This window comes from Salvia splendens, chromosome 14, assembly GCF_004379255.2.
Source record: "Salvia splendens isolate huo1 chromosome 14, SspV2, whole genome shotgun sequence".
Classification (NCBI taxonomy): Eukaryota; Viridiplantae; Streptophyta; class Magnoliopsida; order Lamiales; family Lamiaceae; genus Salvia; species Salvia splendens.
In genome coordinates, this window is record NC_056045.1 from 24,717,289 (window position 1) to 24,741,582 (window position 24,294).

At 41.6% G+C, this 24,294-nt stretch overlaps 4 protein-coding genes across 6 annotated transcripts; 1 reads left to right on the top strand and 3 right to left on the bottom strand.

The window, feature by feature from the left end:
- Nucleotides 1–588: 588 nt before the first annotated feature.
- LOC121765383 (binding partner of ACD11 1-like) lies at nucleotides 589–4,703 on the bottom strand. Of its 2 annotated transcripts, none has more exons than XM_042161517.1 (8): nucleotides 4,493–4,703; nucleotides 4,312–4,415; nucleotides 4,132–4,207; nucleotides 2,415–2,486; nucleotides 2,269–2,331; nucleotides 1,809–2,146; nucleotides 1,278–1,401; nucleotides 589–886 (listed from the first exon to the last, which is right to left on the bottom strand). In XM_042161517.1, the coding sequence occupies exons 1-8, from the start codon at nucleotides 4,496–4,498 to the stop codon at nucleotides 866–868; spliced, it is 804 nt and encodes a 267-aa protein (XP_042017451.1). In that variant the 5' UTR covers nucleotides 4,499–4,703; the 3' UTR covers nucleotides 589–865. The 2 variants fall into 2 exon arrangements, with proteins under 2 accessions (XP_042017451.1, XP_042017450.1); XM_042161516.1 differs by having other exon boundaries at nucleotides 4,312–4,418; nucleotides 4,493–4,702.
- An 8,119-nt stretch (nucleotides 4,704–12,822) lies between these two features.
- On the top strand, nucleotides 12,823–14,004 carry LOC121765385 (inactive protein RESTRICTED TEV MOVEMENT 2-like). The gene is made up of 2 exons (XM_042161521.1): nucleotides 12,823–13,011; nucleotides 13,512–14,004. Exons 1-2 carry the CDS (start codon nucleotides 12,906–12,908, stop codon nucleotides 13,934–13,936), a joined length of 531 nt encoding a protein of 176 aa, XP_042017455.1. The 5' UTR covers nucleotides 12,823–12,905; the 3' UTR covers nucleotides 13,937–14,004.
- Nucleotides 14,005–14,996: 992 nt separating this feature from the next.
- On the bottom strand, nucleotides 14,997–19,001 carry LOC121765382 (5-methyltetrahydropteroyltriglutamate--homocysteine methyltransferase-like). 2 transcript variants are annotated; one of them, XM_042161514.1, is made up of 12 exons: nucleotides 18,920–19,001; nucleotides 18,185–18,548; nucleotides 18,011–18,098; nucleotides 17,796–17,923; nucleotides 17,315–17,706; nucleotides 17,068–17,231; nucleotides 16,847–16,927; nucleotides 16,584–16,750; nucleotides 16,394–16,499; nucleotides 16,050–16,300; nucleotides 15,757–15,958; nucleotides 14,997–15,680 (listed from the first exon to the last, which is right to left on the bottom strand). In XM_042161514.1, the coding sequence occupies exons 2-12, from the start codon at nucleotides 18,532–18,534 to the stop codon at nucleotides 15,315–15,317; spliced, it is 2,295 nt and encodes a 764-aa protein (XP_042017448.1). In that variant the 5' UTR covers nucleotides 18,535–18,548; nucleotides 18,920–19,001; the 3' UTR covers nucleotides 14,997–15,314. The 2 variants fall into 2 exon arrangements, with proteins under 2 accessions (XP_042017448.1, XP_042017449.1); XM_042161515.1 differs by lacking the exon at nucleotides 18,920–19,001 and adding an exon at nucleotides 18,759–18,809.
- Nucleotides 19,002–22,336: 3,335 nt separating this feature from the next.
- On the bottom strand, nucleotides 22,337–23,796 carry LOC121764401. Its single transcript, XM_042160429.1, has 2 exons — nucleotides 22,936–23,796; nucleotides 22,337–22,876 (listed from the first exon to the last, which is right to left on the bottom strand). Exons 1-2 carry the CDS (start codon nucleotides 23,794–23,796, stop codon nucleotides 22,337–22,339), a joined length of 1,401 nt encoding a protein of 466 aa, XP_042016363.1.
- Nucleotides 23,797–24,294: the final 498 nt, after the last annotated feature.

Below are 24,294 nucleotides of genomic sequence, written 5' to 3' on the forward strand. Positions count from 1 at the left end.
GTCTAAAACTAAACAATTCAAGTAATACGAAAATTTCAAAATTTCCACACTCGTGTAAACGTGGACCAAATTTTAGCATTTTCAATCACTAAATTAATCGTACCATGCCAGTTGATCAATTATCAAAATTTGAAGGTCCAATTTGCTACATGTTGAAAACTTAGATCTTAATTGCAATATTTCAAAGATTGGGTCAAATTTGCAACAATATCCAAAGTTAGGAATTTAGTTAGCAATTTTCTAGTAAAATACAGTCGCACCAACTATTCCACTTCCACATGCAAATACAGTTGTACCGTTGAATGTTCATGTAGTAATGGGCTTCACATTACTTTGATAGCCAGTTCCATGGCAGTGTTAAGATAATCTCACACATCAAAACAACTTTAATATTAAGATACAAAAAAGTAATCTACACTCCCAAATATGATGGATTCAATATTTTTTTTTCTTCCCCACCATCTAGAATCCTAATGAATAAAGACAACTGCCACAAAGGTTTCAAATTAAAGCGACTGTAAATGTAAGATTTTCTTTCAAAGAAACCACAGCATCATCACGCAACAGACGCCAATTTGCAAGCACACAATCCTTAAATATGGGTTTTTCACTAAATCCAATATAGATTCACATACTGCACAGTTACAGACGCACACCACACAAAATTGAGCAAATATGAACAATGGAATCAGCTCCACAACTAAATGTGAAAATTCAAAGAGTTACTTGAATATGCAGACTAAGAACGAAGCTACTTTTCAACTATCACACACATGAAACTCCAAACCGGACATATCAAAATAATCATATTCCAAACCAAGCCATCAGAAGTAGGGCAAACATTCGGCGACACTCCTGCGTCAACTTAGGCTGCAATGGGGGGATCCTGCATATTAAGTGCAACAACAACGACATCAAAGAGTCAGAGTAATGAAAACAAGGTGCTTTATACAACGATTTGCTGAAGGTCAATTTGCTATAAAAAAAATAGTTCCAATTGCCAAGCATACGGCAACACAACTCCAGAAGAGATGAATGAAGTCAAAATTTAGGGTCCTATGGAAGGGTGAAACAAATGACACTATATGCAATGAGTCAAAATTTAAGCATATTAGAAAAAGGACTAACAAGGCAACATTGTAGGGAACAAAGACAAAATCAAGCACTCATACCCCCTTAAAAACTAAAAGAAATATCCAAAAGCTAGAATGTCGGTTCAGCTTCTTTCAAGCATTGCAGGTATGCAATGCGAAAGAGGCTAGAGGCTAGAGGCACACCTTGGCTGTTAAATTCGACAATGCCATATTCCATTTTTCTCTAGTTTTTGAACCAGCAACCTGGCCAACTTTTGCCACTTTGGTGAAAGCGCCATTCAGCCAACTTGTTCCAGCTGTCACATACCTGTATAGATGTATACAATTAGCGTTGTTCATTCAAACTTCGAAGGGGAAAAGGAAGCAAAAGGTTCTAACTGATCACCACAAAACCAACAGAGTCTATAACAACTATTCATAACTTGTTTCACCATTTTCTTACATAAAACTGGACTACATAAATGTAGGACTTTTGTGCATCATGCCAAACCCCATACAAGAATCTAAGTTTGACTTCAACACAACAGGTTTCAAAATGCATGCATGGTAATAGACAGATATACATGGAAAAGTAAAGACCAAAACACACGGAGTTCAATATGCACATGGTCTCTTAGATGTTAATATGATACTTGTCGATATTTCTTTCACTTACTTGAGTAAAAAGAAACACAGATAGGGGAACTCCAGACAGTGTTCGTTAGAATTACAAACCTGCTAGATTTTACAGCTGACCCAGTATCATTTAATTTCCTTTCTGCAGCCATAAGAGCTGACATGGTTTTGTCTGACACCTGAAACTTTTGGTCCACAGATTTCACTTTCTCATTTACAACCGAAATTCCAACAGTAAATTTTTCTGTTAGCCCAACTCTCTGGTCAAACGAAATAACTTTGGCTGATGCACTGGCAGTCAACTTATGCTTTTCATCAAATGCTTTAGCCTTATTTACGGCATCCTGACCAATAGCTGAACCTTTTGCAATCATACTTGACACAACATCTTGGGCCTTATTAACATACACTCTCCCATTGTTTGGGCTCATATTTCCCTGCCAAGAAAATAGAGAAAACCATTATTAAAAAAATCAGATTCTAAATCAAATAGAGTGAACTCTAATTGATATATTAGTTGCTGCTTAGCCTTAAACAGGACATCGGTATATCTTATTACCTCAGCAACTGGAGAATTATTCCCCTGAGATATGCTTACAGTGTTTTCACTGATTTGCAGTTCCTAAAGACACAAGACAGTCAGACACACAACGAACTTAATGAAATTGTGGAAAATAAATCAGCAAAATTGTATAGGAATGTTACCCTAGCCTCTGGTTGAGGTACATAATTTTCTGAAGGTGCGATGCTAACAACCTGATCCACTATAGTTGCACCCTGCAAAACATAAGTGACAGAATTTGAAATCTGGAATAACATTATGTGCTATGTATTGTTAATTGGTGCATATTTTAAACAAGGTCACTTCAGAACAAGTTCACTCCAGTAACTATCAATTTTTACAAGAATTCCAAGAAGAAGCAATTGTCGCAAGTATTCAAAACAAAATATGTGTAGCAAAGACTGGACAAAAATGGAACATATCGAATATGTGTAGGTAGCATGAGATACAAAATCTCACAAATCATGAATTACAACTTTATGGAGTATATAATTTTGACATTTATTCAGTCTTCATTCATGCATTCAAACCATCCCTAGGAATATACTATATATGAGTGTCCATAATCTTTGTAACACACTGTAATTCAGGTATAGCTGTTAACAAATAAACTATTCATAAAATCCAATACACCTATAGCATGTTGGACATTGTACTAAAATTAAGTAGTTAAAGTGTATGGACTATGGATAGAATAGGATTATAGGATCATAAAATTAATCCATTATAGGATTATAGAGCCCATAGGATGCCAGTAATAACAATTCGCACTTCAAAATAATTGAACTTAGAGAGGAGTTTGTTAAAACAAGATTTCACTTCAAATGATTTAGAAACTCCTTTACATATATAAACGGAGTACTATTTTAACAGAAGTTTCCTTTTAGCCATTTATGGTTAACTGATCAAGTACATGGCATGCCTTGCTCAAGCCCAAAAAATGTCCGGAGCCAAGGTTGGAGCACCAGCAGGCGCGGTAGTTATCCAAGTCATACTGCAAGAAGAGCTTGAGCAACTTTTAGAAAGATGGTATGGCTTCTGAAGTCTAGCCTACCCTGCCACCTATAGTTGAAGATTAATCTGGGCTAGTTGAAGATATACTGGAGTAGTACTTTAGCTTAGGGACACCTCTACAGCACAAAAAACATTGAACACTAAATATTACTCCCTACTCCTGTTCCTAGTTCTTTAGGTAAGTTGGACTCAAGTCAACCTAGGTCAAACAAAATTTGGCACCTGCCGTAACTCGTAGTAACAATTAATGGTAACAAAAATGGGTTTTTTCTTATTTTGTTCTAGAGCTGAGATATCATTCCTTGAGTGTACTGAACTTTTTTTTTGTTCCGGGTTTGGGAGAGACGCATGACCCTCATGCGTCTCTCTTTTAATGAGACGCATGACGATTATGCGTCTTTCATAAAGACGCATGAGGGTCATGCGTCTCTCTTTTGTTTCGTTTTTTTAAAGACGCATGACCCTCATGCGTCTTTATGAAAGACGCATAATCATCATGCGTCTAATTAAAAGAGAGACGCATGAGGGTCATGCGTCTCTCCCAAACCCGGAACAAAAAAAAGTTCAGTACACTCAAGGAATGATATCTCAGCTCTAGAACAAAATAAGAAAAAACCCTAACAAAAATTGTTTGTATTGTTGTGGACGGCTAATTGACAGAGGAACCGACTATCCATTCTAACTTATCTGCTTTGTTAATTAAACAAAACTGTTTTAATTACAAAGATGGAATAAAAATACTCCAGCAAACATCGAAGTTCAAGATTTATGAATAATCTCAAAAATTCAATCAATATAACTACAAGGCCGGAAAAAGACTATCACATGGTAAATCGAGGAGATTACCGATAATAAACAGGCTATTTCAAGCGCCTGTGGATCTTTAAAAGTGACAAATGCAGTTTTGGGCTGCGCAGGCTCTCTGCAACCACCTCGAATTAAACGGAAAAAATAAACTTATCAAATTTAGATGAAAAAAAAGAAAACAGAAAAGGAAGAGGCCAGAGATAAGAAAAGAAATCTTACCTGCAGATCTCAATGTGCTCAATTTCACCGGAGAAGGAAAAGAACTCGTGAATTTCTCTCTCGGTAGCTAGATCTGACAGCTGCTTTACTTGAACTGTTCTTGTCTGCTGAAAAAGTTTGACAAAAAAATCAACATCGAAATCAAATAATTTCGTGAAGTAATCTAGGGTTGTAATCTTACTGGCATTGCAGTTAAATTTTCTCAGATCTCCTTCAAATCTATTCGAGAATCGCTCAACAGAAATGCGTGAGCTCACAGTCCGTACTTTCACGCCAACTGTGTGTATTATTGTGTGTAAATTCCATGTAAATACGAATGACTCTGAGGCAGAGAAAAAAAGCGCAGAGGAATGTTGAGGTTCATATTAACCTGATTAATAATTGCTCATTTTGGTTAATTGCATCAACCTCCTTAGGGCATCCAATAAGGCGGCTACTTCCAATTGCTCCGCCCCTTTTTTATCCACAGCCCCACTATATTTGTCCGCGCTTATAAAAAAAAGGTATCTGTAGCTATAAGGTGGACACTTCCAATAGCCCCAAAATTTTTAGCTACTTTTCATTTTATTTTTTTTCGTTTATTTTAAATCAATTATAATTAAAATTATCGGAATGTAAATAATTAGAAAACAAGTTAATTGAAACCGAATATTCGCTGTATTGGAAACGGTAAATTATACAACGAACATTTAAAAACAATACAAATAAAAAAGCTGCCACCGAGTAGACGGTGGAAGAGTCAGATTCCTCCTCCTCTTCTCCGCCGCCTCCCCCGCTGTGGTGGCGAAAGTCGCAGCGGTGGCGAAAGTCGCCACTGCCGTTCGCGCCGTTGGCAAGGCGAAGGACCGCCGCCGCTGCAGCCGCGCCGCTGGCACGGCGCTGCTCGATGTATCGAGCACGTCCGTGCCAGCGGACGCACACGTGTCGCCCTCCCATTCGTCAACGGCATAGCCGTTGAGTTTAAAAAATTTTTATTTTTTTTTTAAAAAATCGGTTTTTTAATTAAAAAACCGATAAAAAAAAAAATTTCACTTCCCCAAAAAATATATCCGTTTATAACCGTTTTTTACACCTTTTTAATTTTTTTTTTCATTTTTTTTACCCCAAAAATACACACTTTCATCTATAAATACCCTCAATTTCACTCCCAAAAATTCACACTTTCACTACACAATTCTCATCATCATTCTCTCATCTCCATTCTCATCTTCAATCTCTCATATCCATTTTCATCTTCCTCTCACACCCTACAACACCACTATGTCCGGTCACGACGACAACCCAAGTGGCTCCCACGGTTGGAACCCCGAATGGTTCGGTTCGCAACCGTTTCCTAGTCCGGATACGGAATATTCGGCCCCCTCCTCAAACCCAAGATTCGGGCGTTCCGGGTGGCTACCGGCCATACCCGGTCGACGACCAAGGTGGCTCCGATGGGCGATACGGGTGGACTCCGGAGCCTAGGCCTCCCGTCCCTTCCCAAACGCAGACTCCTCCATCTCGCGCCGGTGTCCGCACACCGTACTCACCGGCGGAGATGGATAGATTGTTCAAGTCGTACTTGGAAATCTCCGAAGATGCGGTGGTTGGCACGAACCAATCCGGCGATCACTTTTGGTGGAGCGTCTCTCGGCGGTACAATGCAAACCGGCCGCCGGGAACGATCGAGCGCAACGAGAGTATGGTGCGCAACTGCATCGGCCGTGCCAACGATGAAATTGGCAAGTTCAACGGCTATTTCCTCCAGGAGTCGCGGAATGCCGGGAGCGGGCGGAGCGAGGTCGACATCATCACTGCCGCGCTGAGCACCTACCAATCCATGAACGGTAAGTCGTTCAAGTACCTTAATGTTTGGCAGGAAACGAGGACGCACCCGAAGTATCTGGGAGGCGTAACATCCTCCTCTAGCGGCTCCTCCAAACGCTCACGGTCGGCATCCCTATCCGACGCCGGCGAAGAAGTGGCTAGCCAACTCGCCGAAGCTAACTTGGGTAGCCCCGACGCCGGACCAAGCGGTTCCCAACGCCGACCGCAAGGAAGGAAGAAGGCGGCGGCCGAACGCCGTCGCGCCGCGACTCCATCTGCCCCCGCTCCCGAACCCGCACCCTATGTTCCACCTCCACCCCCGAACAACTCGTTGTGGACCCTTTTGGCCCAACTCAATATGGCCGATAGGTCAACTATGACCCCCACGCAACTTCAAACGCACGAGTCCATGATATTGGGTCTCCAAAAACAATTGGGGTTGGTGCCGCCGGATGCGTAGTCTTCCTCGGGTAATATTAGCCAATAATTATGTAATTTTTAATTTTTAGGAGTTTAATTATGTAATTTTTAATTTTTAGTATTTTAATTATGTAATTTTTAATTTTTAGGATTTTAATTATGTCTTTTTATTTTATTTGTAATTTGTAATTTTTATTGTGGTTTTTTTAATGAATTTTAGTATTATGAAAATGTTTTTGTGTAATTAAATTTTATATTAATTGTGCTCGTCCTTGCGGAAGAGCACAGTTGTGGGTGTTGTGCTCTTACCAAAGAGCAGGCATGAATAGTACCGCCCGGGCCCACAACCGTGCCGCTGGCAAGAGCACGGTTGTGGGTGCTCTGAGGCAGAGAAAAAAAGCGGAGAAGAATGTTGAGGTTCATATTAACCTGATTAATAATTGCTCATTTTGGTTAATTGCATCAACCTCCTTAGGGCATCCAATAAGGCGGCTACTTCCAATAGCTCCGCCCCTTTTTTATCCACAACCCCACTATATTTGTCCGCGCTTATAAAAAAAGGTATCTGCAGCTATATGGTGGAAACTTCCAATAGCCCCAAAATTTTTAGCTACTTTTCATTTTATTTTTTTTTTCGTTTATTTTAAATCAATTATAATTAAAATATCGGAATGTAAATAATTAGAAAACAAGTTAATTGAAACGAATATTCGTTGTATTGGAAATGGTAAAATTATACAACGAACATTTAAAAACAATACAAATAAAAAAGCTGCCACCGAGTAGACGGTGGAGGAGTCAGATTCCTCCTCCTCTTCTCCGCCGCCTCCCACGTCATAAGGACATCCAACTGCACAATGGCGGACATCCCCAAGGACATCCCGACGGACATCCACAATAATAAAAATTCACAAATTAACCAAATTAAATAATTTACAGAATTAAACAATTTACGGAATTAAAATTTCGACACGAATACGGAGAAAATGCAACCACTTTATTTAAAACAAAAAACTTACATAATTATTATAAAAAAAATGCAAAGTTAAAAAAAACAACCTCAAGCTTTGGCAAATGCGGCCCCTATCTCACTCTTCGTCGTCCCCGCCGCCAGTCTCGTCGTGCCCGTGGTCGGTCCCGGCGTCACTCACGGGCAGGGATGGCATCCCCAAATCGCGCCGCATACTGTCGATGACATCCTTCAGCATCAACTTGTATAAGGGATCAGTCGTTGCATACCACTTCTCCATGGTGTGTATCAGGGTCTCATGCTGCTGTATGCGGGCGAGTGAGGGGAGCTCAGGATCGATCTGGAAAGGAGCTGCCGATTGGACCTCAGGGGACCTGCTGACGCTTCCCCTAGCCATCCACATTGCAGTCTTTTGCCCAACCGGGCGACGACGGCGGGAAGACGATTGAGGGGTCGGGAACTCTGCCTCGGCGTCAGGGAGTTCGTGGGAACCGACACTGCTGCTATACTCCTCGGAGGCGTTGATCTTCGTCCGCTTCGGCTAGCCAGCTTTAACCACCCGAACTAAACTTGGAGGAAGTCTGCACCACAAGATAGACCTCCCAATATTTGAATTCCCCGAAACCCAATTCATTGTCGGGGAACTGCTGGTGACACAGAAGCTTCACATCATCGGCGGACATGCCGCTAGTTGTCGTGCGGAGGTTGTTTTGGTAGATGCCGACAAATCGGCTGAGCTGTCTCCTCAGCCGCTCCCACTGTTTCCGGCATTGCTCTCCATCGTGAGGCTTCCCACCTGGCGGTTTGAATTGGAGGTAGCTTTGGCTAATGCGCCACCACATTCTGTCGATATGTTAGTTAGCTCCGACGTAGGGATCATCGACTACACTAATCCAGACCTTCGCCAGCGCGACGCACTCCCCTATGCTCCAGATGGTTCTCTTTCTCCTGTCGGCTTCATCCCCCTCCCCCTCAGCCCCCGCCCCACCCTCGTTCCCCGCACGCGAGGACGAGTTAGTGCCCTTGCCCTTGCCCTTCCCTTTCCCTTGCTTCCGCGTCCTCCCTGCCGCGCGGTGGCATCTCAGTGGGAGACTCATTGACCGGAGATAGCCCTCCTCAAAAGGGAAAGTCTCAATGCCGGTGAACTGAGTATCCAGAGGAGTACTATGGGGGGGGAATCACTAGACAATAAATCCATGTAGGCGCGATAGACATTGTCCCCAGGTGATTGGGGGACCCCCCTGCCTGCTCCCCCCTCAGCGGCGTGCATGCCCTGCATCATCCCGGGCATTTGGGGCATCATCTCCATCATCACGGCACTCATCCCGTGCATTTGGGGCATCATCCTGTACCAAGGGGGTACATATTGTAGTACCCGGGCATCATCCCCGCCATTTGGGGTTGGTGCATCATCGGCGCCATTCCAGGCATCATTCCGGACATCGCTGCACTTCCGTCGGCATTTCCCCCAACTCTAATGGGAAAAGTCGGCGTTTGTGACTCGCTCGTGGCGGGTGAATCACTATCGTGGTGCGAATGAAATGAAGTTCAACGAGCCGTATATATAGAGTTTTTTTAAAAAATAAAAATAAAAACGGGACGTCCGTCGTGGCACCGCAATGGCGGACGTCCCGACGGATGTCCCCGGAATGTCGCGGAACTCCGGTGTCCGCAACGCACGTCCGCATCCGCCTCCCTGCTGCCTAATGGCGGACATCTTACGCGGACTTCCGCCATGTCGGTCAGACGTCCGCCGGGACGGCCGCCGTTGCAGATGCTCTTAGGTTTCTCCAAAAATAGCCTTGACTAAGCATTTTCAGCAAACGTCCTTTTTTCTATTTTTTCTCCATAGGAATGCTCCTTTTTCATTGAGAGAAATATAGTGACAAAATTGAAAGAAACCATTGAATAAGACCATCCACAATAGCGCCTAGTGCACCGCTTAGCCGAGCCGGCGCTAGGCGGTGCGCTAGGCGATCTATTGCAACCGCCCAGCCATTTCTGGAATTAAAAACCGCCTAGCGCTCGGCGGTTCCGTGGCGCTAGGAGGTGCGCTGGGCGATCCGCTCGGCGCTATTGCAGCGTCCGGATCGCCTAGCGCACCGCCTAGCGCGAATTTTTTTTTCTTCGAAACACTATATATATGCGCCTTGCACGTCATTTTCATTCGCACCACTTGTTTTAACGAGTACTCTCTCTATCTAAATTTCTTTACAAGATCAACAACGGTAAATGGATCTCAACAACGAGCCTACTTCAGGGAGTAGCGGGTCTCAAGCTCAAACTCCCCCGTCCCCGTGGGAAGTGGATGGAGTCAGATGCCACCATACTACAACATGTACCTGTGGCAGCAGATGATGCCAGGGATGCCAGCCGGCGATGCCGGGGTGGGCACCCGGGATGCAGATGATGCCCGGGGGGTACAGGCGACGCAAGGGACGCGGGGGGGGGGGTACCGGCGACGCAGTGGACGACGGGGGGATCCCCGGCGACACAGGGGACGCCGGGGGACGTCTATCGCCCCAGTTTTGATTTTTCGACTCGTTCGTCACACACATCGACCCCAACGGAGGCGCAGCAGTTGCCCCAATTTTACACTTTCTCTTTCGATGACTTGGGGTTAGATCTTCTCGGTGTTCCGAATGCTCTCGTTCAAACGGGGGGCGCAGGGCAGGGTCATGGCGCCCCAAAGAAGAAAAGCAAGGGGAAGAGGGTCGGCGAGTCCTCCCAGCCGGGTGCGGACGACAGCTCGGTACGGAGGAGGTGGACGGACGCGGAGAACGTCGCGCTGTCCAAGGCGTGGGTGAGTGTTTGCGACGATCCTCTCGTTTCGAACAACCAGAGGATCGTCAACTTGTGGGGCAAGATAGCAGCAGCCTACCAGAGGTTTTGCCCGGAGGGGAGGCGATGCACCGGGGAGGATTGCCGGAAGGGGTGGGACCGAATCAGGGCTGCGGTCTCCCGATTTTCGGGCTTGTACACCAACGCCCTCCGCATGATGAGCAGTGGCCAAACGGAGGAAGACTGCAGGAGGATAGCGGAGAAAGCCTTCCCCCTGAAGGGGGTGTATAAGGACTTCACCTACTGGAACTGCTATCTTGTGCTGAACGACTCCGAGAAGTTCCGAGTAGGTGTCGACGCTGGCTGGCCGAAGAAGCAACGACTGAACTATACCGGTGATTTCAGCGGTAGCAGCGGTGGTTCCCACGACCTCCCCGAGACGGCCCAGGAGGTCCCGACCCCTCGTTCGTTCGCTCGTCGAACTCGCCCAGTTGGGCACAAGCGGGCTCAACGGGAGGCGAGGGGGGTCGCCGGGGGTTTCCAGGAGGACCAGTCGGCATCCCCCCTTGGCCAATCCACAGCGGATCTCAAATTCTTCGTGCGTCAACAAACGCGCGCTTAGATGGTCAAGACGATGGCCGAATGGCGGGCGGCGGTGGACCCCGTGGAGAAGAGTTTGCTTCAAACATTGCTCCTGAGCATGCAGGAGGATTTGGAGGCGGCACGGAGGGAAGCCGCCGGGAGTAGAGGCGGCAGTGACGAAGGCGGAGGCGATGGTGGCGACGGAGGCGGAGGCGATGGTGCCGACAACGACGGAGGAGACGACGACGGAGCAGAGGAGTGAATTATTGTACTTTTTTTGTTAATTATTGTAATTTTTTTAAATGATTGTACTTTTTTAAAATTATTGTACTTTTTAAAATTTTAATAGTATTATTAATGTTTCCCGTATATGTCTCGTAAATTAAATTCCGTATATTGTGTGATTGTTAATTATTTCATTTTTATATAATTGTTATTAGTGATGTGGCTGAGCTATTTATGATGTGGCTAGGCTATGACTGAGCTATTTATGATGTGACAGAAGGATTTTTAGTGTTGATGATATGGCAGGAGGAGTTTGTGGCTAGGTTATGGCTGGGCTATTGCTGGGCTATTCCTATTGTGGATGGCCTAATAGACAAAACGAAACAAAGTGAGAAGAAATAATATCTATGGTATTGTATTTCGGTACATTATTTAACGCATGACGTATATTCTTTATACTACGCTACGATGAACCTAGTATGCTAAAGTGAATCCTAGATAAGCTAATAAACAAAAAATATTATGCAATAAAAATTAAGAATCTAACAAACCATTTGATCAATCTTTACCATGTAATGCGCTGGCTGTTGAAATGAGAGACTAATCAGATTGTTAACCGAAGTGATATCCTGGAAAATCAAAAAATAATATTGTACTATTATAAAATAACGAAACAAGAAATTGATGCATTACATTTATCGCGGTGAAAACAACATACACTACAATTGTACTGTATAATATTTTGTTAGTTGGCAAACTATGATAGTTAATGCAAATAAATTTTTGTGATCATATACAAGGATAAGATTCAATAATAATACAGTACTAATAATGAATCAACGGCATGCCTTTTCAATAGTCAATTGCATAATGTGTAGTGTAGGCCATATCAATGCAACAATGACACACAAGGCATTGATTGATTGATTAGGGGACATTTACAATAGTTCAAAATTCATGAGGTGTTCAAGATATTTCATTCAAGCTAAGAGTCTTTTGTGTATTTATAAAACAAAATAGAGATTAATCTGTGATTTGCCCGATTTACTTAAATTTGGCAAGAAGCCAAACAACGTGTTGCTTGCAGTTAAATTGCCCTTGTTTGGATAATCTTTTTCACTTTTTGTGTGATACTTTCATCAGCTATTAGATGCCAGCTTAATATAATCTGGACTGTTCTTAAGAAAAATGATACTAATAAGTTTTCAGAAAAATAAATAATAGTATTAACAAATAAACATATCCATTTCATATTATATTACTACTATATTATATTAATATAATGGTTCAAGGGGACGATATGTCCAATATTATAATAGAATTCAAGTTCATAATCAATTTATATATATACAATTTTATTAATATTTTATAGTGTTAGGAATTGGATTATTACAATGTAGTGATTCTCAATTTCTCCTTGGCACGTTTATTTGTTTTTCAACATTGCATTATCTTTATATACATACGGAGTTTTGAGGTGTATTAGAGAAAAATACATATTCACATGGCTTGAACTTCCATAAATAATATTGCAATTGCTTAGATAGAGAGATATTCTAGACGCAAGGAATTTTAAAGCATAAAGCAACAAGAGAGTAGCTAAATCCTATCATACCAAAAAAGAATGTGATTCTCTTTCTTTAGGATACCAAATCCATAAGAAACTAATAACTTGTGCCTTCAACAATGTTTTCGATCCATGTTTCACAGTCATAAATGTATGTATGTATATATATATGAAGAAATTGATTGAAGGGAGACAAACTACTCATTCATCACCAAATTAATCAACACACCCTTTTGAATATAAATGGCGGAAAAATCAGCTGATCAGGAAATTGTGTACGACGAATTTGAACCCTATTGCAAATGGCAACGCAAGGAAGATCGCGACTTTCTTGAAATCCACCTCCAAGGTAAAAAGTTAATTATAGACCAAATTGACAAGAAAATCACAAAATTTAGTCAATTATGGTATGCTTGTAACTTTAAAAAAAATAGTCAATTACTATATCATAACTTAAACTTTTTGTTAATTGTACCATTGAACTGGATTTGGAGGAACTTGTGTGTGACGCAGAAGCCGAAATCATAGCTTTTGTACAAATTTGTATATCACTCACAAAAGCAATAGATTTAAGTATGGAAAGTGTGAAATTGTGTATCAATTTCAAAAGTCAATTATATCGTGGCTTTTTCCCCAGAAATTTATCACACTTATAAGTTATATATGTAGGACAAGGATTAAGGTCAAAATTGAATCACATCTTATTACATAACGTGGAGGTCATTTTTAGTTCATTTTGGAAAATTCAGATATTAAAAATACAGAAAACTTTTATATGGTTTGAAAATGGACTAAAAAGAACATTCGTTTTGTTTGTTTCATCTAAATGAAAACATTTGAATTGGAAAGACTTCAAAAAGGAGCAGCTGAAAGTGCAAATAAGCAACCATGGGGTGCTGAAGATTTCGGGAGAGCGGCCAATAGATGCTTCGAAGCACATGAAATTCTACAAAGAGGTGGCTGCCCCCAACACCAAATACGACACCCACGCAATCCATGCCAAATTCATCAACAACAACCTCCTCATCACAATGCCAAAGCTCAAACCCCCATTGCCTGAGCCGACGGACACATCCGCGCCTCCGCCGCGTCTACGAGGAAATGTACCGGCGGCGACGGTGCAGTACCAGATGAAATCCTGTCGGAAGCGGCCGTTCATGGGCTCCAAATTGGCGAAGATGGCGGCGAGCCTCGCGGTGGCTGCGGTGGTGCTCGCTGCTTATGTGCATTTTCTGTATAAGTCGACCGTTGGTCATGACTCAGTTAGAAGTTGAATTTGTGTATTTGGTGTTGTTAATAAAGTTATTGATGTGAAATTGCATTGATGATAATTTGTTTGTTATCTCTGGAAATTGTGGGAACTTGGAAAATCACTCACTAATATATGATTTATTTTACATTTTTAAACAAATCATCAGCCAGTTAAATGATGTTGTTTTATTGAAATAATTCACTTCAACACCATATTTTAAAAAATAGATTAAGTAATTGAAGGTTAATATGATCTAACAAGTTCCAAATTAACCCGTCTATATATCAAGATAATAGTAGTATATTAATTTGAATAATTTTCATTTATTTATCTTATCGATCATCAACTTAATGTGGAGCCTCCATATTGAGGCCAAAGGTTTAAAGAGATTTTAGCTGAATGATAATGCTTCCTACTTCAAGTGTCGACTATATATGATCATCCAACGTATTCATTGTGCAGTTCAAGCTTTCTTACCCTTTACATTTATTTCTGAAAAAATAAATTTATTTAGTACTTTAATAACATTAGCCTATTTAAAACTTCATATATAGTTAAAGATTTAAAATTTTATTAAACATGTTTCTAATCTATGATGATTATTAATGTTATATATTTTGTGGTTGGCCACTCGTTTGTATTTTCAAATCAGAGCTGCAAAATATAATGAGAGTTGACTAGTTGAATGACCTACATTGGTGGTATACAATGAGAAAGACATGTTCACTTTCTAATGTAATAATTTCAAATAGTTTTAAGGTAGGGATATATGTAAAAGTCAACTAACTATTCAGCGCGGAGAGATAATGCTACTTAATGAGATATTTCTACTAACATTATAAGTGGTACTTTTTTACCAAATAATTATTTAAATATTATATTTATTAGTATTATTCTTTACTATGTCCGACTCCACGTCTGGATTCACCATCGCCGGGCAGCAGCTACTCGCGCACACAAAGTTCTCATAATGATATAGTAACACATATTTTGCATTTACTTAATAATTATCTTGTGTTCTTATAAAATATACTAGTGTGATTAATACAGTATACAATCGTTTGAAATATAGACAAGTGTGATTAATATTAGTATACAATCGTTCGAATAAAATATTAAAATTTCACTGATATACAATCGCTCCTAGCTAACAACAGTGCATTGATATAAGATTTTATAAACATAGGAGTAGTAGTTTATTTCATTTGGAAGGGGAGGGGATTCCTAAATGACTAGAAAGTCCGATGTGATTTACAAAAAAAGCTGCCTAGATAGAAAAATAATTGAAAAAATGAATGAAACCAAAATGTCTAACTAAGGATCTCTCGTCAGGGACCAAAGATATTTCATGCCAATACTTTCTTTAGCTTTCACAACCAACCAAATCCATTGTAGACTCATTATGCACTGCCAAGCTTGGTTCGGAGAACCTTGACAGCGGAAACCATGTTCTCGAGGGCGGGCTTCACCTCTCCATATTTGCGAGTCTTGAGACCGCAGTCAGGGTTCACCCACAAGATGTTGGTCTCAAGGACTGCAAGCATCTTGTTGATCCTGTCTGCGATCTCCTCCGTTGATGGGATTCTCGGGGAGTGGATGTCGTACACACCCGGCCCTATTCCAGCTCCGTACTTGACTCCCTCGCGGAACACTGACAACAGCTTCTCGTCCGAACGCGAGTTCTCAATAGTGATCACATCGGCATCCATGTTGATGATGGACTGGATGATGTCATTGAAGTTGGAGTAGCACATGTGTGTGTGAATCTGTCAATCAAAATAACAAACAAATTAATCAAATGTTGTAGCAAATGTTGCATAGAGAACAAGAGATGACACATACCTGAGTAGTATCTTGGACTCCAACGTTGGTGATTCTGAAGGAGTGTACAGCCCAATCCAAGTAGAAAGCATGCTCAGATTTGCGGAGAGGCAATCCTTCTCTCAATGCAGCTTCGTCGATTTGGATCACGGTAATACCGGCCTTCTCAAGATCCTCGACTTCATCCTTAATGGCCAAAGCAATCTGATAACAGGTCTCGGATCTGTGAACCAAACCAAAAATGCTAGCTTTAGTATAACAGGGAAAAAAACATCATATTTCTCCTAAAAACAATGTATTGTGATAAACATTACCTTGGTTGGTCATTTCTCACAAAAGACCAATTGAGAATGGTAACCGGGCCGGTAAGCATTCCCTTCATCGGGCGCTTGGTCATGCTCTGCGCAGCAGAGGACCAGTAGACAGTCATTGGGTTGGGGCGACTGACATCGCCATAAATGATTGGTGGCTTCACGCATCGGGATCCATATGATTGCACCCATCCATTTGCTGTGAAGGCAAAACCAGACAATTGCTCTCCGAAGTACTCAACCATATCGTTTCTCTGATATTTAGACAACCCAAGGATACATGATAATGTTAAAAATAAACAGTTGTGAACAATTATTTTCTGAGAATGACCTTCAGATTGGCTCACCTCTGGTTCTCCATGAACAAGAACATCAATGTCAAGCTCTTCTTGAAGCTTGACAACCTTGTTGATCTCCTCTTTGATTGCCTTATCATAGTCCTCCTCGGAGATCCTATAACCAACATTTCAAACTCTTAGGAATGGAATTGAGTGCATTTTGAGAATGCAAAGGCAAGTTTAAGCAAACAAGACCTACTTCTTGGCCTTGTATTCACGGCGCACTCTTCTGAGTTCTACTGTCTGTGGGAAGGAACCAATAGTGGTGGTTGGGAGGATTGGAAGGTTAAGCTTCTTCTGTTGAGCATCAAGTCTGGCAGTAACATTTGTAGCACGGCGATGGTCAGAACCCTTTAATGCAGCAGCCTAGTTGAACAATTGAAGAAAGATGGCAACAACACGACGGTTTATCAACAACACGACACATAAAGATTGAAGTAACTACAGTGAAGATTCACTTACAGCCTTTTGGACAGCTTCATTGTTCACCCTAGGTGAGGATTTCCTGGATGCCTGAGCAGCAGCATTGGCAGTGAAGTATGTCTGGATGATTCAAATGAGCATAAGTACTATTATTAATACACAAGATGAGCGCATGTAATGTGATGATTTGACACTCCCCAAAGAAACAAGAAATTGTAGTATGCCTCTCCATTAAAATTCAGAGGTTAAGAATCACATACCTCATCCTTCTGACCAGTTAATGCCTTTGCCAAAGCATTCACTTCAACAACCTTTTGAGCTGCAAATGCAAGCCATGACTTAATTTCTTCGTCCAACTTAGTCTCATTTACTAGATCCACAGCAGTGTGTAGAAGTGAACAGGAGGTTGATACAACCAGTTTGTCTGCATGGGAAGTAAAACAATCGAATTATATGACAACCTTGAAGAAAACCTAAAACCCAGTATATAGGTGTTCTCCAACCTACCCTTTTCTACTATGCTTTCAAGAGAGTGCAGGGTGGAGAGGGATGCACCCAGATCATTAGCCCAGATGTTCCTTCCATCAACAACTCCTGCAAAGAGGTATTTTCCAGAAGGAAATCCGCCCTTGATTAAATCAAGGGTCTGGGTTCCACGAACCAAATCAAAACCATAACCGGAAACTCCACTCAATGAGGTAAGGGTTTTGAATGCAGCCGCAGGAATGTCAGCAAAATAAGTCTCAATTAGTACATCAATGCCAGACAAAGTTGATTGCAAATCAGCATATGCCTTTGTGAATGCTTCCAACTGGTGAGACTCAAGATCCATTACTAAGGTGGGCTCATCAAACTGAATCCAAGATGCACCGGCTGCCTTTAGCTCGCCAATAACTTCCCTGTCAAGATTTTGCACACCAACCCAAAATGCTATAAGGGAGCGGATCATGATAGGAGAATCATCACATGATTAACAATTACTACTTACTTGTAGATTGGAAGAATTTTGTCAAGAAGGGAAAGAAGAGGGAAGGTTTTCTCAACATCCTTGGCAGGTTTGGAAAGTAACAAGTATGAGACAGGACCGACAAGAACTGGAACAGTATCAACACCTTGCTGCACGATAGGACATAAAACTCATCATCAGATGAAAATACATTCATTATTGACTAAGAATCCGTATATAAGCTACAGAATTCATACCGCCTTAGCCTCTTTGTATTCATTAACCGCTTTGTGAGAAGCATAAGAAAAGTTAACATCAGGTCCCAATTCTGGGACAATGAAGTGGCTGTGCAGAAATAGTTGAACAAAATTAGAACATAGTAGTAGTAAACATCATAAGTGTAAGGGAAATTATCCATGACTACTACTCACTAGTTGGTATCAAACCACTTGGTCATCTCCATAGCAGGAACAGAGGCATTTCCTCTGGCCATGGAGAAGAAAGTGGAGAAACCGATCTCACCACCAGTCCAGTTGTATCTTGGAGGAACAGCACCGAGCATGGCAGTGGTGTCAAGCACGTGATCGTAATATGAGAATGTGTTGCTGGGAATGTACTTGATCCCGACATCAGACATTTGCTTCCAAATGGAAGCTCTGAGATCAGCTGCCACCTTTTCCAAATCCTCGGCACTGCTCTTGCCATCCCAGAAAGATTCCAGAGCGAATTTCAGCTCTCTCTTGGGGCCCATACGGGGGTATCCAACAATATGGGATGCCATTTTTACTGGAATATCTGTGAAATCATATAAAAGCTGTAAATGAGATGCAGAAATGCAATTCAGAATCCAGATCCAAAAGCTTCATTTCTAAATTAAGATCAATTCACAACAACTCGATCAGATTCGCAACAAATCGAAATAAATAATGCAACAATGAGCATGCAGCGGTGATCAATAAGGAAACAGAGCAAAATAATGATCGCGATCAAAAACGGAAACCTCACCAGATCAAGCAACCGCGACGGAAAACAGACGATTAGAAATAGATATAAGAGAATTTACGTAATAGAAGAAGAGCGACCAGCAAAAGAAATATTGTCAACAATGGCGAGAATTTATGTAATCATCAACATAATATGAGGGGCAGAAGGGTGGAAAGCGTAACCTTCCGAAGAGAGAGGCGGAACACAGATATCTGAGGAGACGGGCGAACAGGATCTCCAAAAACGAAAATAGTGAAGGAGAGGTGGTTGTGTGGACTCATACTACCAAATACCAACCCCCATGATAGGTTAAGTCATTACTTCCGTGTCTCAATATTATCTTTTAACCGTCTCATCCCTTCACTATTTATGGGCTCCACTACATTTTTTACCATATCTCTAGACACACCTACATCTCTCCATCTCTTAACCATCTCATCCCTTAACTATTCATTCAATTTCATTTTTTATTTTTATTTCCAACAAATTCAATTAATAAAAACACACTTCATTAAGTAAAAGAAAATTACAATTTAAAATCCTAAAAAAATAAAAGAAAAAACTAATTAACATCTAAAAAAATGGTGGAAAAAATATAGTGTTTGTGTGTGGAAAAAATGGTGGGGGAATTGAGTTATTTATAGATGAATGAGGGAAAAAAATCTATAAAAAAAAGATAAAAAAAGGGCAGAAAAAGGTCAAAATTTTTTTATAAAATTTTTCCGATTTTTTTACAAAAATAATAATTAAAAGCGGTCAAAAAATTGACACCCACTCGCAGGCCGACAAGTGGGCGTCACGCACCACTCGCTGCTCGCCACGTGGCCAACGCGCGTGACGAGACAACCCGCATCCCACCCCCGGGCAACGGGACGAGACAGAAAACCTGCATCGGCGTCTCGATGCCATCTCGTCTCTCCGGGACGAGATAGAGCCCGCATCGAGGCGCCGATGCGGATGCCCTAATTTACATGTTTTGTATCTTCACTAATTTCATTTTTTACTTGGTAGTATATTTGTTATTAGAATATAATGTTCTGCGAAAGTAGAGATTCTTTTATTCGATTTAGATAGATTTATAAATAATGTAACAGAAATAATAACTATGAACTACTACTAAAAAAGTTGAGCAACATACAAAGGAAAGATAAAGAACATCATTAACTAAACCTTTTTTTGTACAACTATGCATACTGGAATTACATGGAAAGAAAACATAGACATAAAATTAGTTCACTTGTAGAGATTAAGAAACTGATACTACGTTTATTTTCTTTTTATTTCATGATAGCAAATAAGCAATAAAATTTTAACAATGGATAACTTTTTGACAAAAATGATACTAGGGGTGGCAAATCGTGCGTGTCGGGTCGTTATCGTGTCGACACGATAACGACACGAACACGATAACAACAAACACGAACACGACCCGTTAAGAAAACCTCAAACACGAACACGAACACGACACGAAACCCTCAGACACGAACACGACACGAACCAATTCGGGTCAACACGACACGATAACAACACGTACACGAGATGACACGATAACTACTCGATAACAACACGACCTGATAACGGTTAAACCTATTAAAAATGAAAATAATAAGAATTAATAATATTAAAATATTATTTGTTAACGGATAACACGAACACGACACGAACACGTATTGTTAACGGATAACACGAACCCGACACGAACCCGACACGAACACGACACGAAATTTTCGTGTCCTTAACGGGTCGACCCGATAAGGACACGAACCCAATAAGCTCTGACCCAAACCCATTATTTTCGTGCCGGTTCGTGTCGTGTTATCGTGTCGTGTCAAAAATTGCCAGCCCTAAATGATACTCCCTCCGTCCCACATAATTCGTCCCAGTTTTCCATTTTGGTCCGTCCCACATAATTTGTCCCACTTCAAACTTTCCATTTATGGCAAAAAAATCATACCAATGCTAATTACAATAAGGGAACTCAAATCACACAATTAATGCAATTAAGTGTTTAATTAGCCTTTGATTCTGTATCCCATATTTCGAATGACCCATTCATTTCGTCTTCCTTATTCTTCCCCTTCAATTCTCCTCTGGTGGAATTTACTCCTCCCACCTTCCCCCCTTCAATTCGGCTACCCCATTCAATTCTCTCCCATTGAAGACACCTCCCACCGGCTCACTCATTCAATTCGCCTCTCAACCGTCTCCCCCATTCAATTCGGCTCTCATTGCAATTTACTCCTTCTCACCGTCTATAAACCCTAGATCTACACTCATTCTCCCCTCAAATCCCACCGTCTCCACATACCTCGCCTCCTCATCCACTCCAAGTACTCGCTGTGAAAACCCTAGATCTACACGGGTTCCTCCACAAATTCAACCGCCTCCACACAAATCGATGGATGCTTATCCCGACTCTCCAACTCGTTTTTTATCGATGGATCTGGACGATCTCGTCGTCCCAGACACCCCAGATCATCTATGGGGTTCTGAGTTCGCCTTCGACGCCGGAGATCAAGTTGACACCGTTGTCCCCGAAACCCCAGCTGATCTCTTCATACCCGTAGACGTGTGGCCTTCTCACTGTGGCATCGTGTACGATGACCGTGGTTGCCCCTACTACGGGCCACCACCACCAGCCACCCCCTACGCCGGGCCACCACCACCAGCCACCCCCTACAATGGGCAACCATCCTCCACCAACGTCCAAGCTACAGCCGCCCCCATCGTGTATTCCGACTTCGAGAGGCAGATTCTTGCTATTTTGCTGCCTGGGTTTTTAGATTTAATCTAAGTATGTTGTCCCTCAATTTGGTTGTGTTGTTGATTGTGTCATTGGGTTGGAGGCAGTTGTGTTTGATGTGTTTGTTTGGGTTGGAGGCTGTGGTTGTGTCATTTGGGTTGGAGGCTGTGGTTGTGTCATTTGGGTTGGAGGCTGTGGTTGGGTCAGTTTGGGTTGGATGCTGTGTTAATTTGTTTGGGGGATGGGAGTATGGTTGTTGGAGTTATTGTGTGGGTTGGAGGCTGTGGTTATTTGTTTGGGGGAGGGGAGTTTGGTTGTTGGAGTGATTGTGTGGGTTGGAGGTTGGTTGGAGGCTGTGTTAATTTGTTTGGGGGTTCTCTGGTTGTTGGATTAATTGATGGTTGTATATTGTTCCTTGTGATGTGTTGCATGCTGATACTCTTTGGCCCTGTGATGATTTGTTGTGTGTTGATATTACTGATACTTTATGCATGATAAAGCCACCCCTCTAGTTAGGTATGGAGGCTTATTTGTGAGTTCATATAAACACTAAGATCTGAGGGATTACAAAAGCCATACACTGACATTACAAAAGCCACCCCTTTACAAGGTTTGGAGGCTGCCCTATGATGACAATTTTCTGAGGGATTAGGTTTCAGAAGCCACCCCTTTACAAGGTTAGGAGGCTGCCCTATGATGATAATTTTCTGAGGGATTAGGATTTTAGAAGCCACCCCTATACATGTAGGTTTGGAGGCTGTACAAAAGATGTCGAAAAACAGTTGATAGCATAAGCCACACCTAATCTTGAGGCTTACACACCCAACTGCCAAAAAATGCTTCCTAATGACTGAAATTATAAACCTACAGCCCTACATATATGTGAGATGTCATATGCTGTGCCAGCATCATTTTCACTCTGTTGGAGGTATGCCACTGCAGCCTTGACAACATGTTCTTCAACCTCTAGAGTGTGTGGAAGTATGCCCATCCTTGACAACCTATCTTTGTTGATGTGTGGAGTTTTGTAGCCATTTCCCCCTTCCACTTTCAAGATCTCTGTTAAACAAGTTTGAAGAGTTAGAAACACTTTGTTGAGTGTTTGTGCACTAAGTTCTTCAAATGGGCTTTGCACATTGCTCAACAAGTCATCCACTCCCCTAGCCAGCTTGTCATCTTGTATAGACTGTATTGCTCTGAAAAAACCTAAATCCAAGATATTACAATCTGGGGAATTGGGTGGTTGACAAATGATATGGAATGTGAAGCCATCTGTGTTTGCAATTGCCTGAAATTCTGCATCATTATGCATGATGTGGGGTCTTGCATTGTCTTGTTGTATGAATATGTCCTTGCTTATGTTATCTGGCCATTTAGCCTTGATTGTTGGTATGATCTGCATAAGGGGTGCTTATGTGAGTTCTGGATTATGAAAAGGGAACAAAAATAGTGTACCTTTTGAATAAGGCAATCTCTCATGACTTCCTTGTTCACTGATTGAATTGGCTTTGTCTCTAAGGTGCCCTTTGCTCTGTTCTTGGATTTTCTCTGTGCTGGCTCTTTTGTTGTGAATGGAAAGATGCCTATTTTTCCATCAAATATGACATCCCCATCTTCTCCAAAGTATGGTCTGCAAACAGCACACATAAACATCACCTTTGTTATAAACCGCTTTGACTTACATGACCTATATGGTTCGTCCTCATCTGGCAGCAGGTAGTATCTATCCGTAGTCTTTGTCATGAAAAACCATTTTTCATCTATGTGCACTACATTGTGCATTGTGTGGTATTTGAGCATACCATTGTGCACCTGAGGCTGAACATGAATGAGACCCCATTTCATTCTTGCTAACTTATTTGCGGCAGTAAGTTGGGGTTTCACAGCATTTGTGTGTGGCCTCAGTTCCCCTGCTTTCACTTTTCTGCCCACTGCACTCTTACTTAACTCCAGTTTGGCAGCCAACTTGCGGATGGTTGATCTTTCAAGGAATGAAAGAGCTCTTACTCTGTTTGAATCAAGCTGAATTCTATCTTTGCGCTTGAATCCTTTAACACGATCTTGTATGCTCACAGGTACTCCAAGCTGGATTTGGTGGCTTGCCTCTGCCCAGATTCTGTGCACAGTCTTCGTGCTCACTCCAAAGTCCTTTGTTGTCTTCACAAAACCTCCATATGCTACTTTACCTTCATGGCTCAGTTGTAGCAGCCTTTGAGCTATCAGATTTTTGGTGTCCACTCCTACAATGCGCGAGTTTTTGTCGCCGGTGATATCTCCGTCACTGTCTCCGGCACTGCCTCCAGCAGCATACTCCATTGCCCAATGATGAAAATTTTCTGAGGGCAATACTTCTATTAATCTCATTTTGTTTAGTAGGTATGCCTTTGTAGCTAGTGATAGTTGGCCATACCCTACTACATTCCCTCCAAAAAAATTTGTTTTAAGTTTAGTTTGATTTTAGATTTCCCTCCAAGCAGTTGTAATCATCAGTAGACATACATTGAGAAGTTGTAGTGTGTGGAGTTTAATAGAAGAGGCAATTTGGTTTGAAAAAGCAGTGAATGTGTATAATCTGGAGCATTGTCAATTGAGGACTTTGAATTTCAATTTATGCACACTAAAACACTAATTACAATTAACAAAACTTAATTTTCCAAATTTAATTATCCTCAATTCATCACTAATGCAAGATATTCATCAAAATACAAGATAAATACACAAGGTGGGACCCACTTTTCACTACCTACATTCATTTAAATCAAAGTCAAACAACATTTCTTAAAACCCGTGCCCGGTCAAACTGACCCGAATTAT